The following is a 17,757-nucleotide window of genomic DNA, read 5'->3' as shown; positions in this document are numbered from 1 at the left end:
TCCCAGGCATACGGTAGGGTTTTGTTACAAATGCCAACAAAGTACACAGACGCTCTGATGCTAGAATTCAGAATCTTGCTGTCCTGTGCATTGGGGTTTTTGCTAGTTTTTAGAACAATGTTGAAGGTGTCACTGACACTTTTTAGATCACTCAACGAAGCAAGGTGAAAGGTTAGTGTAGGATCCACCTGAGAGGTTTGCCTTGACGTGGCGGGCAGGCATTCCCATTAATGGCCATTGGAGTAACTAAATAACCTCAATTTGTTTAAATATACATAGGGGTTTGGGAGAGAGCACAGGTAACTTTTTTTCTTTGGTTTGACTGTATATATTGAGGCCAGTGGCGGATCCAGAGCCTGATCTCGGGAGGGGCACTTGTAGATTATTTAAAGAAATAATCAAGACACAATAACCACTACAGCTCAGTGTAGTGTTTATGGTGTCAATAGTGCCGGGTCCCCCTCCCAGAGTAAGTAGTCAAACCGTTTAAGAACAGTTTGACAACTTACCTGAGGTCTGCTGGGAAATGGGACTGTAGTAGGGCATAGGAGCAGTGGTGTGTGTGAGTGGTGCAATGTGTAAGGGGTGCAGTGTGTGTGTGTGTGTGTGTGAGCGGGGACAGTGTGTGAGCAGTGTGTGTGTGTGTGTGAAGGTTGTAGTGTGTGATTGAGGGCGGCAGTGTATGTCAGGGATGCAGTGTATGTGTGGGACAGTATGTGTGTGTAACAGTTGCAGTGTGTGTGTGTGAGAGTATTGCAGTGTATGTGTGAGTGTGGGTACTGTGTGTGTATGGGGCGGCAGTGTATGGGGCAGTGTGTGTGTATGGGGAGCAGTGTGTGTGTATGGGGGTAGTGTATGTGTGTAGAGTGTGTGTGTATGGTGGAGCAGTATGTGTGTATGGGGGAGCAGTATGTATGTATGGGGGCAGTATGTGTGTATGGGGGGCAGTGTGTGTATGGGGGCAGTGTGTGTATGGGAAGCAGTATGTGTATGGGGGCAGTATGTGTCTATGGGGGGCAGTATGTGTGTATGGGGACAGTATGTGTATGGGGGCAGTATGTGTGTACTGGGGGCAGTATGCATGTATGGGGGGCAGTCTATGTGTGTATGGGGGACAGTATGTGTATGGGGGCAGTATGTGTGTATGGGGGCAGTATGTGTGTATGGGGGGCAGTATGTGTGTATGGGGGGCAGTGTGTGTATGGGGGGCAGTGTGTGTATGGGGAGCAGTATGTGTATGGGAGCAGTATGTGTGTATGGAAGCAGTATGTGTATGGGGGCAGTATGTGTGTATGGGGGGCAGTGTGTGTGTATGGGGGGCAGTATGTGTGTATGGGGGGCAGTATGTGTGTATGGGGGCCAGTGTGTGTATGGGGGGCAGTGTGTGTATGGGGAGCAGTATGTGTATGGGGAGCAGTATGTGTGTATGGAAGCAGTATGTGTATGGGGGCAGTATGTGTGTATGGGGGGCAGTGTGTGTGTATGGGGGGCAGTGTGTGTGTATGGGGGGGCAGTATGTGTGTATGGGGACAGTGTGTGTGTTTATGGGGGGCAGTATTGGGGGCAATGTGTGTGTATGGGGGGCAATGTGTGTGTATGGTGGGCAGTGTATGTGTGTAGAGTGTGTGTGTGTGTGATAAGGGTAGGGGGGGCTTTTTTATAATATATATAAAAGGAGGGGGGACATTTCCCTGGTGGTCCGGTGGGGAATCCCTGGTGGTCCCAGTGGTGGTGTGGTGAACTCTAGCCCGCTCTCCAGGGCTAGAGTTCACTCTCGCGAGATTTGGAGCGTTGCCGTGGTAACCGCGGCAACGCTCCGTTCTTGCGAGAGTAGGACCCGGAGGAGCTGCAGGCTGAGCTCCCGGGTCCTCTCTCACTACCTCCCCTGCCGGCTGCCAGCATAGTGCCTGCGGACCGGGGAGGGAGATCTCTGATATCCCCTCTGGTCCACAGGCACATTGCAGGGCTAGCGCCTGCATGTGCTGGCAGGGGAGAGGGAGACCGTCGGTTTTCTCCTCTCCCCCCCCCCGGATCCACCACTGATTGAGGCTGATGTGTACTATGGTCGTTGCTGGTGCCCACCAGTAGTGGGAGTTTGAGTGCAGGACTTGTTTGCTTGTTTTTTTGTACAGAGAAACATGTAGACCCTTCTTGCTTTCTTTTTATGATCCTAATTTCTGAGGCATTTACTGTTTCAGTGTGGTGTGGATACTTTGTGAATATAAGCTTGGATTTTATGAAGGTGGACATTCCTACTTGAATTTATTGTGTGTATTGACCTTCCTTATTGAGGTCACTGAATGGAGAGAGTTCTCTATTCATTATCCTTTTTTCAGGTGTAGTATATCACAAAAGTGTATTTGATGGGCAATAGAATTGAGTGACGTATGAGTGGGCTGAATATCTGTAGGAAATACTGTAGCACCTGGTAAATAGTTTGAATAATATGAATCACGTTTTATCTCTAGCAGACTTTAAATGACGGGTTTACATTGAATGATAGACTACGGAGCGGAGCATATATATCAGTTGGACGTTATTATTTTATTCTGCTTAATCAGTTTAACATCTCCCCATCTGTCGCTCAATCAGTCATTATACCAAAACAGTTCTTCTAAATAGCAACAAGCTAAATCCACATGAATTAAACAAAAAATAAACAAAGCAGCAAATATAGACAATAAATCATCTCTTTCAAATTGAGTGGTTTGACCCACAGACTCTTACCATGGGATCTTACCTAGCCATACGCAGCCATACAGCTCTACTCTTAGACAAACATTCATAGGGTGGTCAGTCACTGGGATGAAGCGGAGAAATCTGGCAATAATTGGGGGTTCTAGATCCTTTAAAACAATGTCATATGCGTTCACATTTCCATCAAGTACCTAGAAGCATTAAGAAGATTCGTGAAAAATTACTTCCTCGTCAGAAAAGACGAACAGATGAGCATTAAAATGTCTTTAGTCAATGTGATTTTGTGTTTTAATCACAGGTGAAAAAAATAAATTAAAAGAATGTACTATTGCCAGCTATGCATGTTGGGTGGGTTTCAAATCACTGATTACCTGTCTTCCATGTCGATTCCTCCAGGAGATCCAACGAGTGCCATCACGACTGTAGTTGATTTTAAACATCTGGGCATATTCATTACCATGGCCTTCAGCGTGGCGACCCTGAACACCAACTAATGTTATGAAATGAAGAACACGTAAATCGATCTGGAGGAATTCAGTGAGCTCTGCTGGATCGACCGGTAATTCTGGACACCAAGCTCCGTCCCCATCCTCTGAATCCAACCTGAAAGAGAACATTTTAATAAAATACACAATCACACAAAAATAAATTCAGAGCGGAAGCAAAGTGATAATAGTCCAAAAGCAGCTTGAACAGAGCAATACAGAGTCTCTCTTTTCTGATCAGAAAACTGGATAAAAACAGTGCAGTGCTACACTGGCGAACCAGTGTGGCTGGGTACCTATTGGAATGCAAGTAGCAACAGCAATCACAAAAAGTACTGGTGTATCAAGTTTCTAGACACAATATATAATACATTTACAGTCGCATCGTATTATCTTGTTTTTAACCCTCACTGAGTGGGGTGATTTAATAGGTGGTGTGTTTTTTGATATTATATTAATTTTTTTTTTTTCCCTTAAAGTTGTTCTATTAAAGTTTTTGTTATTTTCGTTGCTCTTATTGTTTTGATACTAAGACTGGGGGTAGCGGTAGTGAGACTAAGGACCCCGTTTTTACGGGGAACTCTTCTCACTCCCTCCGCTTTGATAGAAAATCCCATAAGTTATTTTTTGCTAAAGAAACATTTGAAATAATGCTGTTTATTCATAGGGACTAAATAACACAAACAAAGTAAAAAACACCATTTGTTAGCTATCCCACATGGCCTCACAGGGGACTGAGTTTACTAAGAATTGCTAAGTCACAATAAGTCACTATAACTGTAGCTGGACAAGAAGGTGTCATGTTGGTGATAATGTTTATATGTATTGCTATTATGTTGTGGAATGTATGAATTTGGAAGTATGGTCTGGTGTATTTTGATGCGTATATGTGTGAATAAAGATATGAGTTATTTTTCTGCTTGTAAGCATGCCTGTGTGTGCGTAGTGTGTGAATGTGTGTGTTTTTGTGTAATGTGATGTGTGTTGTGTGAGAAAGCATGTGTTTCGATGCATGCTTTTCAGAGCGTAATGTATACATACTGTACTCTGTGTATGTGTGTGTAGATTGTGATTGTAAGTGTGCAGTGTGCTAATGGGTACAAATTGTAGAGTAAATGTGTGTGTGCGTGGAATTTAGGTAGAAATCCTGGAGGAATCCAAGTGCTTTTCATTAAAAGATTGTCTAAGAAGAAGGAGTGTCGATAAGGTTGGGTGATACCAGATACAGTAAGTAAGGGGTGGAATGTATCAGTGCTTATAATATGGCTGCTAGAACTTCCCTGGAACCAGAGTCTCTTCTTTTCTGGCAGAATGGTAGGTATAGAAGGTAGTGTCAGGAAGCAGTGCCTGTAGTAGTCTTCTCAAGCTCAGTGAAATGTAGGGGAGAGAGGAGAGGACACAGATATAGTGTAGTATGTTAAATAGCTGATTGTGATAAATAAAGAAAAATTTGCACTTACAATTTTCTGGAGCTTATATTCAGCTCCAGATATATGCGCCTGGACGGTACAATCCCCGTCTATGGATATGATGATGCTCCCGGTACACTCTCAGAGGCGTCTTCGGGGTAAGCATGTTCTGGTGTCAGATAGTGCCAAAACCGGTATCCTTGGTGTATAGGAGGAGAAATAAAAACACAATATAGTGCTCTCTGTATGTTTGGTCACATGATCTATGATGTCACTAATTAGAATGATGTCAGTAATTGCAATGCTATTTAAACAGGATAGGTCTTGTATGCTGTAGCACTTTGAAAAAGCCTTGCTAACAGGTTAAACACATTAGTGTTTTATACAGCCTTTTTGCTATATTGTTTTATTGTATTTGTCTCCAATAAAGATAGCAAATGTAAGCTTTTTTGGAGCCTCCCAGCCTATCATTATAAACACCACAATTTCATCATGAAGAACTTGAGGACTCGCAAGTGATATCCAATAAACTACTCACTGCAAAATCTCGTGGTCACTACTCTATCCTAATTCTCCTTGACCTATCTGCAGCTTTTGACACTGTTGTTCATCAATAGCTTCTTCTCATCCTCCGCAATATCGGTCTACAAGATATTGCTCTCTCCTGGTGCTCCTCCTACCTCTCCCAGCGCTCTTTCAGTGTTTCTTTCTCTGGCTCTGCTTCTTCTATCCAACTCCTCTCTGTTGGTGTCCCCCAAGGTTCAGTCCTTGGTCCCCTACTGTTCTCTATCTATAGAGCCTCCCTTGGTAAACTCATTAGCTCCTTTGGCTTCCAATATCATTTCTATGCAGATGACACGCAAATCTACCTGTCCTCTCCTGATCTCTCCCCGTCCCTCTTGACTAGTGTCTCTGACTGCCTCTCTGCTATTTCTAACTGGATGGCTACCCACTTCCTTAAACTAAACTTGACCAACACTGAAATTCTGGTCTTTCCTCCCTCAAGTGTTGTTACTCCTGTGTCTGTCTCCCTCCAAGTCAACGGTGCTACTATCAGTTCCACCACGCAGGCTCGCTGCCTAGGTGTTCTCTTTGACTCCGACCTCTCCTTCAAGTCTCATGTTCAATCTATCACCAAATCCTGTCATTTCCATCTCAAAAACATTGTGCGCATCCACCCCTACTTAACGCCAGATGCGACTAAGGTGTTGGTCCATTCCACTGTCCTTTCTCGCCTTGACTACTGTAATCCGCTTCTCAGTGGTCTTACGTGCTCCCAACTTGCGCTGTTACAGTACATGATGAATTCGGCAGCGAGGCTCATCTTCCTGTCCGCCTGCACCTCCCATGCCTCACCCTTCTGTCAGTCCCTACATTGGCTTCCTATAAAATATAGAGCTCAATTTAAATTTCTGGTTCTTGCTTTCAAATCGCTACATAATGCTGCTCCCACCTATCTATCCTCCCTTATACACAAGTATGTCCCGTCTAGGCCCTTACGATCTGCTGAAGACTTACGTCTATCTTCTGTCTGTACTCCCACCTCTGATGCTCGCTTTCAAGATTTCTCGAGGGCTGCACCGTTCCTGTGGAACTCACTTCCCTCCTCCGTTAGATGCTCACCCAGTCTCCACTCCTTGAAAAAATCGTTAAAAAACCCACTTCTTCATAAAAGCGCATCAATTAAACTGTTAATAGCTCCCAACTTATTCCTCTTCTGCAACTGTCACTAGTCTAATACTATCCTTACCTTTTTGTGTCATTTTACCCCATTCCCTCTAGCATGTAACCTCATTGAGCAGGGCCCTCAACCCCTCTGTTCCTGTGTGTCTAACTTGTCTGGTTACAACTACATGTCTGTTCGTCCACCCATTGTAAAGCGCTGCAGAATTTGATGGCGCTATATAAATAACATAATAATAATAATAATAATAATATTCTTGGTGGGCATTATTCCACCTACGCTTCCTATACTGAGCAATGTTCCTTTTGCTCCCGGCTTGTGAATATACCTCCTCCTTTTTATCCTAGTTTTATTCCAGACTATACAGAGAGCACTATATTGTGTTTTTATACTACTACAGGCACTCCACCATCAGCACTGTAGAGCCTTAACTGCCGCAGCTTGGCCGGGGTTTTGTCCTCCACCCAACCTGGACCCAAGACAGGATCCAACTTCCAGTTGGTAGACCTCTACTGTTCCAGAGAGTAAAAGCAGGATAGCTCTTTCAATAGCTAGTAATATAGCCAGTAGAGTAATCCAAAGCAGGTATATCTGTTCCCTACAAGCACAAGATGAGGCTCTGTGTTGAGGGTGAAGAGGAACTGATTTAATGGGAGTCACATGCAGCCTTACATGCAACTCCCAATATAAGGGGTCTTCGGATACATATTCCAGGGCTATTCCCCACTGGACCTGAGAGGAGACTACAGTAAAATATACACATAATTACATTGGCTCTCAGGTCCAAGACACTCCCACACAAAACAAGGTAATCCCTCCCTTTGTCTTATGTGCCTGGGAGATAATTGAGTCAGGAAGTGTACTAAACTCAATTATCTCCAGGCACAGCAAACATATATTTTAACAACACCCCGAAAGTATCCCCAAAACACATGAAAACCCCACAAAAGTTACATCCCCTGATAGCTCCTATCTGGGGGACCAACATATCCAAAAATCACCCAGATCGGTTCAGGAGTTCGGGATTTCCATGGAAGTCATAATTTGACCGACTGCACATGGCTCCTGACAAAAACAGTTCCAGAGAATCAGGGCTTGCGGTCTGTCTAGTTCGGTAGTTTAAAAACTGAACATACTACCAAACATAGTCAATAGTATTTCTCTGGAGCTTGTTTCCCTTATCCAGAAGAACAATTTCACCGAACAGTGCCCTTCTACGTTGTGCAGAACCGAACACAGGTGATGATGGAAGTCCAGCGGTGTTCAGGAGTTTCTGTGTCTGATTTTAGTTCCAGAAACTTGACGACCAAACACCGCTGTCTGCGTTCATGCGAACAAGATGGCCGCCACCATGTGGTCAGTCATGCGAACAGCGGCCACCCAGACAATTAGAACACTGCAGTTAAAATCGTTACCAACTGTTAATAGGGTTTAACAAGCTCCCGGGTGGTCTCAGATTCGGGCGGTTACCAAACAACATAATCGCAATTGCACAAACAGAGTCTTTTTAAAAGTATATTTAGCCCAGGTCTATCGCAGGGACCATAGTCCTGAGGCAGGTGGCTGGCAAACAGGCCTCTCCAAGATCACGTGGTCAGACGCACTTCTGCCACAACACACATTCACACACAATGCAGCAAACCAGAAAATGTACATACTGTGCATAGACACACAGTCATTTATATCACGGAGTATCACTATTTAAAGGAATTTCTGAATTAAGGAGTCTGCACAGACATCATTGGACTATTCATTAATTAGTCTGGTGAATCCATTATATCTGTTACATTTTATGTTATGTATAACCAAATTGTTTAAACATTCTGTATAGATGAATTTACAAATAACATTGAGCTTATTTAAGCTAGAGATTTAGGGTATTTATATTATCATTATACAGTTTAATTGCCATGGAGCCAGAGTCTTTAATTACACGAATTGGCTCCATGGCATAGCTATCTGGGTTAACATTTTCACATAAAGTCTGGTCCATACTCCAAAGGCAGCAGGTGGGCAACCAGGCTCCTCCAATGCAATGTGGCGAGATTGGTCTCGTCACAGTAATTGTATCACAGGCAGAAGGTTTGTGTGTATTAGCTGGGAGTGTCTGACTGTACTGTACTGTGTTGATTGGCTGTTGTAACTTTGTGTCCTGTGTTCCACAAGGTCTATGTGGGTGGTAACCTTGTGGGGAAATGTGTATATAAGAAAGACCTGTATGCTCATTAAAGCAGTTCTACTTGACCCTCAACTCGCAGCCTTGACTCGTGTTTGGAGGGGACAGCTATAATCACTACAGGGATTGCTATGCTCTGCATACTCCCTTAGCTTCACTGAGCTCTTGTAAGAGCTTGTTCCTGTTCCTGCTTCGCTCTCTGGAAGGAAGAGAGGTTCACCCACTGGAACCTGCAGTCTTGTCATAGGTCCAGGGTGGGTAGGAGACGGCGAGACCCCAACCAAGCAGCTGTGGTTCATGGGATCTGCAGTGCTTCTGGTGTCTGGTGCGGTGCTGATGGTCCTTGGTGAGTGCTAGGAGCATCCTTTTGTCAGGATATTTATATCGGCAGACATTTTGTGCTATGATAGAAAGTAAAAGTGTATATTGCCTGAGTCACTCAGAACAGAGCGGACTCCATTTTGCTATCTTCAGGATAACAAAGATTCATAATTTCCCCTTGCCTTCTGTAACACTAACCACTGAGCCTGAGCTAAGGAATGCATTATAAGCAAGTGATAAGCAATGAAGCAGGGGGATGAAATGTTAATGGAATATAAATAATTCTAAACACAGACAATAGTGACAGAGAAGATTAAGTAATGAATTTTACTTTCTAAATTTTACAAAATACCATTGTAAGTAAGGGGTGAAATTGAGTTTAGAACTGTCAATTTTAGAAATTACGATCAAAGTCGTTGCCACAAAGACTGAGGCAAACGCTTTGAACTGACAGCAAAATTAAGTTATGGTAGTTATTTTAGATAAGCCAAATGACGTCAAAATCATCATCAGGAAAAGTTAACTCTTTCCTGGATAGGAAGGTTTAGTGAGGCGAGACTGCCCTCTATGGACCAAATACCTAAATTGCAATCTACAGGTTGACCACACCTTCAGTTTCCTATTGGCCTTATCACCTAATGACGTACAGAGAGTCTGGCCCTTTAAAAGTTAGGACAAAGGGAAGAGAGAGGTTGGTTGGAGGAGTTTGGGCTTTCAGATTCGGACATTCAGAGAGATCCAGGACAGATATTCACTCTGGGACTGTAGAAAAGGGTTAAAAATCAGTTTAGGCGATAATCCCCTTTTTACAGACAGGCACAGCTACTGTAGAATCACCAAAACTCACGAATTGGATATAGGTGAATGCACCAAACTCCTGAACTGCATACAAGGGAATAAGGTAGCACTCCAAACTGGAACCTCACGAATAGCTGCTAGCAGACGAACAGGAAAAGCATACATCAGCTTACACTCCTAGCAATCAGTCTCCAACAGCATACAGTGAATCCCCCCAAGAACGAGACAAGGCTCCGTGTTGAGGGTCAAGCAGTGATCTGTTTATTGAGGGCTACCTGCCCCTGTATTTATGCAGGTCTCCCACCTGGTGGACACTCCCCTAGGGGATCAAAAGGAAGACTGTAACACAGACAGACATGTATCACATTAGAGACTAACAGAAGCAAAACATCTCCACAATGCATCCTGGTTTCCTCCCTTCTGCCCTGGAGATAATTGGAGAAGTAATTCAATTATCTCCCAGGACAAAGGCAAAACTCCATTACACACGTGGGGACCCAAATACAGTATTATGCTTTAAAATATATAAAGTTACTTTTTATACATTAAACATAGACATGTTACATATCCCCAGATAGCTCAGGTCTGAGTGCACATTATTAGGTGAATGGCACTCAGACCCCACGAATACAGTTTAATCGCCATAGAGCCAAAGTCTTTAATCACACGAATAGGCTCTATGGCATAGCTATCTGGGTTACCACAAATTCACATGAAACAAAATACCGAATAAACGGCTGTTCGGCTACATCCCCATGAACAGGAACCAGGAGACGGATGGCTCAGCGGTGTTCGTGCAAATAAGTGTCCGTTTATAGTTCCATAGTTTAGGTGCCAAACACCGCTGGCCGTACGGGACTTGTATAATGGCCGCCGCCACGTGTTCGGTCGACGAACAAAGACCACCCTGCCTTCGTCAATTAAGCTGCGGTTAACCGCAGCTTCAGGGTGGTCAATTGGCGGCACACTCCAGCTCCCAGGTGGTCGTGCAATCGTTAGTTTGTTCGGTAGATAAAATCTACCGAACACCCCGGCAGAAAAGGCACGAATAAGCCTTTCTGCAGGGAAAAAGAGTTGTTTAAAGTCTGGTCCATAGTCCAAAGGCAGCAGGCGGGCAACCAGGCTCCTCCAATGCAATGTGGCGAGATTGGTCTCGTCACAGGGACTAACTCAACATTCAAACTCTCTTGGACCCAACTCAAGAAACACTCCTTGACACTTACTCTTTACTATTACTTACATACCTCCATACAACCAATCATACACGCATTCAAGTTCCTGGGACTACCTACTCATCTGATGAGAATATCTACTTAACTGGTAATTATGCTGGTTTTATTTAATGAATCTAAATTAATTAAAAATCTAATAGCATGATATATGACTGGATAAATCACAGTCAGATTTCAATATTTAGAAATCTTAGTTAACTAAAGAATATATAGTTATAAACATTCCATTCTTCAGGTGGAATTAAGAATAATTATATATTAATGTGATATTATCACGTGTTAGCATACCAATGTTTTTATCCAGGTGTATTGATTTGCTCTAAATAAGATGATATCTTTTTAGGCAAATTAAAATTCGTCTTATAGAATCTGGTAGATTATTCTTATTGGACGTGTGGCAGAAGTAGCCACAAAGGACTGTAAAAATACTTTTTCTATGTGAAGGAACGGTATTCGGGACTTCTACAATAACTGATTCGCTATTATTGCTAGTTTTATGTATTCCCTGTATGCAGTATTCGTCTGATTGTTCGGTAAAATCACCCCGTTTCTTATACGGGTGAAACTACAGAAACAATCAGACCACCCCAGGAATAAGTGTGCCTCCAATTACCGTTTGCAACAATGTTGCAAACAGGTAATTGGCAATCAGTGCAGTGTGGGCTTTGTCCTCTGGGTGGCCACCATTCGGGAAACGAACACGTGGCGGCGGCCATCTTAAACTCACGAACAGCGGTGTTTGGTCGTTGAGCGTCTGGAACTCAAATCGGACGCTCGACTAACCAGGCACCGCTAAGACCTCCAGGACTGCCGAAAGGTTTGTTTAAAACTCCCGAACGGCCCGCCGTTCGGTAGGATGAATCACCCAAAATAGGGGATTCATCCGAACGCAGAGTTAGTACTGGATGGCATAGGAGTTCGGGACTTTTGGGTGAATGATAGAGACCGACCGCAGGGCCAAAACTCATGGAACTGTTTTCGGATACTTTGCCCATGCGGTCGGTCAAATCTTTACCGTCCCATAACTCCTGAACCCCTGGTCCGATCTGGGTGATTTTTAAGTATGTTGCTCACACAGATCAGGGCTACCAGGGGGTACCCCATTTAAGGATGTACCCCCTATATTTGGAGTACATCCAAGAATGGGGGAAAAGTCTGTATATTTTAATGAGGTTAATTGTTAATCTAAAGGGAGGAGATGTGTGGGAGGTAACATACAGGGGATTGGTTACTGTAATAATTATGGTCAGTACCTCCCTTGCATGGGAGAATGTCATAAAATAAGATTGTGCCAATAAACCTCAGTTGACTCCCAGGCTATGTGTCGTCTAGTCCTTGGGAATGGGAATTATGCTGTGTTTGCTGCCTTCTGTATGCTGAATCCTGATTACCAGCGGAGAGCCCTTGGATTAACCCCTGCTGCTCCGCTACAATTGGTGGCAAGCGACGGGATTCTAACTGCACAGCAGAACGTCATTCGGCAGATTTGACACGAATAAAGAGAAAGGAACAGCAATTCGTGGAAACCCCAATTCACATGAGAACCGGAATTCAAGGGTATGTGAATTTACCCGAACAGGTGGTGAATGGGGACGGATTATACACGCTTGAAACAAGCTACATTAAAGGAGCTATTAGAAGCAAGGGGAATCATTGCCAGTAACAAAGCCAAAGCCATTCTCGTTGCTGAACTCATGGAGGGAGACAGAGCAGCGGCTGCTGTAGCACCTCCAATGGAGAATACACAGACAGAGTTTGAAAAAGAGCTCAAGAGCCGGCTGGCATTTTTCCCAGGGACGCCCCCCACAGAAAAGGTGGAACGGATCATGGCCGACGTGCACAAGTATTTAATGGCCAAGCAACAAGCAAACCAGAGATCCAGAGAGGGGTCTCCAACACCGCTCAGCATTGTCCAGGGAAAACCCAAAATTCCCTACCACGCGTTCAAAAATTATATGGACACAGAGGACATTGATGGATATTTGCAAGACTTCGAGAGGTTATGTCAATTGCATGACATCAGCGCAGCCGACCAGGTACCCCTGCAAGTGGGCAAGTTATCAGGCCGGGCAGTCGAGGCCAACCGCACCATGCCAGATGAGGACAGCAGGGACTACCAGAAAGTGAAGCAGGCCATCCTGACCAGGTATGCCATCACCCCAGAGGCTTACCGTTAACAGTTTCGGGAACTGCGCAAACAGGACCGAGACTCACACACGGAGTGGGCACACCGTCTGACCAGGGCTGCCAAGGGCTCGATCCACTACCGTGGAAGACATGCTGCAACTGCTGTTATTAGAACAGTTCTTTCAAGAACTACACCCGGACCGACAGAATTGGTTGAGAGACCGAAAACCACGTACCTTAACTGAAGCAGCACAACTGGCAGACGAGTACCAGGACGCCAGGAGGGCACAATGGACACGTCCCACCCCCGGGACCACTGCACCGCTTCCAGCTACCACCACCACACCACCACCTCGTCCAGGAGGGGGAAACTACCAACCGCCACCCAGGTACAACAACCGGTCCTCTATCCGCTTTCACACATGCAACCAACAGGGCCACATACAGCGGGATTGTCCCAGGAACAGGAGCCGACCAACCTGGAATAACCAGAGCAACTCCTACCATACCCGGGCAGCAGTGCATTGTTATCAGAGCGAGCCCCAGCAGCCACCGTACCCTGCTGAATCCACCGAGGAACCCTTGGGTACCCTGCATGAAATCAACCCAGTACAGGCTGCCTGAGACAACCGCCAGGGACATCGCCAAGGGGTCCATATGGAGGGCAAGCGTATTCAAGGTCTACGTGATTCAGGGGCCACCATCACCTTGGTTCGTAGCCATTTGGTCCCAAAGAACAAGCTTACTGGGGAGTGCGTGGCAGTACGGGTGGCAGGAGGCGCTAACTATAAGATTCCCACTGCCAGGGTACATTTGGATTGGAGAGCGGGGTCAGGTGACGTGGAAGTGGACCTCACGCAGGATTTACCGGCAGATGCTATCCTGGGCAATGACTTGGGAGAGCTGACCTCCGCCTTTGTTCCACGACACCCAGCACAAGAAGCACTACCGGTTGTTACCCGACAGCAGGCCCGTACCACCGCACCATCCAACCACTCTGAGGCTCAGGTAAGCGAGACCCCCACATCCCCTCTTGTCCCCTGGGCACCTCCCCTAGAATTTGGTAACGAGATAGCCACTGACCCATCCTTACAAGTTTACCAGGAAAGAGTAGCACAAAATCAGACGGGGTTGGAGGGAGAGAGGTATGCTTGGGAAAAAGGTTTGCTATTCCGATGTGCCGAGAAGATTGTGGCAGGGTCAATTCCTGTGTCTATTAAACAATTAATAGTCCCCAAGAAGTATAGGCAAGAATTGCTACGAATTGCCCACGATATTCCCCTGTCCGGGCATTTAGGGGTCAGTAGGACCAAGCACCGCCTGACTCAAAACTTTTTTGGCCAGAGGTGTCCAAAGATATTCAACAGTATTGCCAGACTTGTGATACCTGTCAGAGAGTAGGTAAGCGAGGAGACCGGTAAAAGCCAAACTTCATTCTCTCCCCATAATAGAGGAGCCATTCAGTAGGGTGGCTGTAGATATAATCGGGCCCTAGCCAAACCAAGCCCTTCCGGCAAAAAGTACATCCTAACGGTAGTAGATTATGCCACTAGGTATCCCGAGGCAGTGGCCCTAACTAATGTCCACGCTGAAACCGTAGTGGATGCCCTCATCTGAATATTCTCCAGCATGGGGTTCCCCAGGGAGATTATTTCGGATCGGGGTACCAAATTCACGGCAGAGGTTACTCCGTGAAACCGATCGTGAATTCTGCCTACCACCCCCTGTCTAACGGGCTCTGTGAACGGTTTAACGGGACTCTTAAACAGATGCTCCGCACCTTCATAGATACCCAGAAGAACTGGGAACGGTTCTTACCCCACCTGCTTTTCGCATACCGGGAAGTACCTCAAGAATCTACTGGGTTCTCCCCTTTCGAATTACTATTCGGAAGGAGAGTGCGGGGCCCTCTAGACCTGATTAGGGAACACTGAGAGGGAACAGTAACCAGTAACGGTACCCCTATCGTTCCATATGTGCTGGAGTTTAGGGAACGCTTGGAGGCGCTAACCCAGACCGTACGCTCCAATCTCCAGGCGGCCCAACAACGTCAGCGCCGATGGTATGAAAGGGGGGCACGGGACCGCAGTTTTCAAATCGGACAGAAGTTACTGATCCGGAAACCTGTCCAGAACGACAAACTGCAGGCCTCCTGGCAGGGCCCATACAAGGTGGTGGAATAGATATGTGACACCACCTATGTGATCGACCCGTGCACTGGAGCAGGCGGAAGACGCATGCTCCATGTGAATATGTTAAAACCGTATCACGAAAGCGCAGAGGGGGTAAATGCTATCTGCGCCCCTGCCGCAGAAGACCATGACTATTTGCCCCTTCCTGACCTACTAGAGATAGAGGACCAGAATGAAGATCTGGGAGAGGTACAACTGGGCGAGCGACTTAGCCCCCAAGAGCGAGCCCAGATATTAGAGCTAATATCCAGGAAAATGGGAACACATTCTCTAATTTACCAGGATATACGTTGCTAGCAACCCACAGAGTAGAAACGCCAGAGCAACTACCCCTTCGTCACCCACCCTACCGCATACCAGAATCCGTAAAGGAGAATATGCGGATGGAAATTGACGAAATGTTACGATTGGGAGTGATAGAGCACTCCGACAGCCCCTGGGCTTCCCCGGTAGTTTTAGTACCGAAGCGGGACGGCACTACCCGCTTCTGCGTGGACTACCGAAAACTTAATGATAAAACTGTCTCAGAGGCCTACCCTATGCCCTGGATAGATGAGCTCCTAGATAAAATGGGCAGGGGCCATTAACCACTAACCGAGGACGCCATACCGAAGTCCGCGTTCATTAACCCGTTTAGCCTGTACCAGTTCAAGGTCATGCCATTCGGGATGAAGAACGCCCCGGCTACGTTCCAGAGGATGCTGGATCGGCTACTGGATGGGTCCCAGGAGTATGCGTGCGCTTGCTTAGACGACATAGCTATATTTAGCAACTCCTGGGACGAGCATCTAATCCACATAGGAGCTATACTCGAACGCATTAGGGAGGCAGGGTTGACCTTGAAGCCCAGTAAGTGCCACATAGGGATGGCAGAGGTCCAATACCTGGGACACAGGGTAGGGAGCGGGCAACAAAAGCCTGAGCCAGTCAAGATAGAGGCCTTAGCAAAATGGCCAACCTCCCGGACCATAACACAAGTTTTAGCGTTTCTAGGTACAGCCGGCTATTACCGGAAATTTGAGCCCAATTAACCGTAAAAACCTTCCCAAAGTAGTCACCTGGAGCCCAGAGTGTGAACAGGCATTCCAAGAACTGAAAAACGCGCTCATAAATGCACCTGTACTTGCTGCTCCTGATCCAACTAAATACTTTCTTGTCCACCATGCTTCTATGCTTCTATGTTTGGATTGGGAGCAGTGCTGAGCCAAGTGGGAACCGATGGCGGCGAACACCCATTAGCTTATTTAAGCCAAAAACCTTTGCCCAGGGAAGTAAGCTATGCCGCCATCAAGAAGGAATGCCTGGCCGTGGTGTGGGCCCTCAAGAAACTGCGACCCTATTTATATGGGCAACAATTCTCACTGCTCACAGATCACAACCCGTTGGTGTGGCTAAACAGAGTGTCGGGAGACAACGCAAGGCTGTTACGCTGGAGTTTGGCGCTGCAGCCTTTTGATTTCACCATCCAATACCGCCCTGGGAAGCAAAATGGCAACGCCGACGGGTTGTCTAGACAGACAGAACTCGAGAAATGATCTGTGAGCACTCCTCCGGACATCCCCAAGCCGATCCGTTGGGATCAGACTGTGTATGCCGGCTTGGTTCAGGGGGAGCATTGTGGCAGAAGTAGCCACAAAGGACTGTAAAAAGACTTTTTCTATGTGAAGGAACGGTATTTGGGACTTCTACAATAACTGATTCGTTATTATTGCTAGTTTTATGTATTCCCTGTATGCAGTATTCAACTGATTGTTCGGTAAAATCACCCCGTTTCTTATACAGGTGAAACTACCGAACGATCAGACCACCCCAGGAATAAGTGTGCCTCCAATTACCATTTGCAACAATGTTGCAAACAGCTAATTGGCAATCAGTGCAGTGTGGGCTTTGTCCTCTGGGTGGCCGCCATTCGGGAAACGAACACGTGGCGGCGGCCATCTTAAACTCATGAACAGCGGTGTTTGGTCGTCGAGTGTCTGGAACTGAAATCGGACGCTCGACTAACCAGGCACCGCTAAGACCTCCAGGACTGCCGAAAGGTTCGTTTAAAACTCCCGAACTGCCCGCCGTTCGGTAGGATGAATCACCCAAAATAGGGGATTCATCAGAACGCAGAGTTAGTACTTGATAGCATAGGAGTTCTGGACTTTTGGGTGAATGATAGAGACCGATCGCAGGGCCAAAACTCATGGAACTGTTTTCGGATACTTTGCCCATGTGGTCGGTCAAATCTTTACCGTCCCATAACTCCCGAACCCCTGGTCCGATCTGGGTGATTTTTGAGTATGTTGCTCACCCAGACCAGGGCTACCAGGGGTACCCCATTTAAGGATGTACCCCCTATATTTGAGGTACATCCAAGAATGGGGGAAAAGTCTGTATATTTTAATGAGGTTAATTGTTAATCTAAAGGGAGGAGATGTATGGGATGTAACATACAGGGGATTGGTTACTGTAATAATTATGGTCGGTATCTCCCTTGCATGGGAGAATGTCATAAAAGGAGATTGTGCCAATAAGCCTCAGTTGACTCCCAGGCTATGTGTCGTCTAGTCCTTGGGAATGGGAATTATGCTGTGTGTCCTGCCTTCTGTATGCTGAATCCTGATTACCAGCGGAGAGCCCTTGGATTAACC

At 46.0% G+C, this 17,757-nt stretch overlaps 1 protein-coding gene across 3 annotated transcripts in view; it reads right to left on the bottom strand.

The window, feature by feature from the left end:
- The window catches only part of DDR2 (discoidin domain receptor tyrosine kinase 2), a 288,811-nt gene that overhangs the window by 114,314 nt on the left and 156,740 nt on the right, over positions 1–17,757 (bottom strand). For all 3 annotated transcript variants that reach the window (XM_063427125.1, XM_063427126.1, XM_063427127.1), the window contains exons 4-5: positions 3,069–3,300; positions 2,741–2,888 (exon numbers count right to left, since the gene is read on the bottom strand). In XM_063427125.1, the coding sequence (XP_063283195.1) occupies positions 2,741–2,888; positions 3,069–3,300 (380 nt within the window). The remainder of the gene's footprint in view (positions 1–2,740; positions 2,889–3,068; positions 3,301–17,757) is intronic.

This window comes from Pelobates fuscus, chromosome 7 (assembly GCF_036172605.1).
Source record: "Pelobates fuscus isolate aPelFus1 chromosome 7, aPelFus1.pri, whole genome shotgun sequence".
Lineage (NCBI taxonomy): Eukaryota > Metazoa > Chordata > Amphibia > Anura > Pelobatidae > Pelobates > Pelobates fuscus.
Note: the sequence above shows the minus strand (reverse complement) of the source record. Positions and strands in the feature narration are given on the sequence as shown.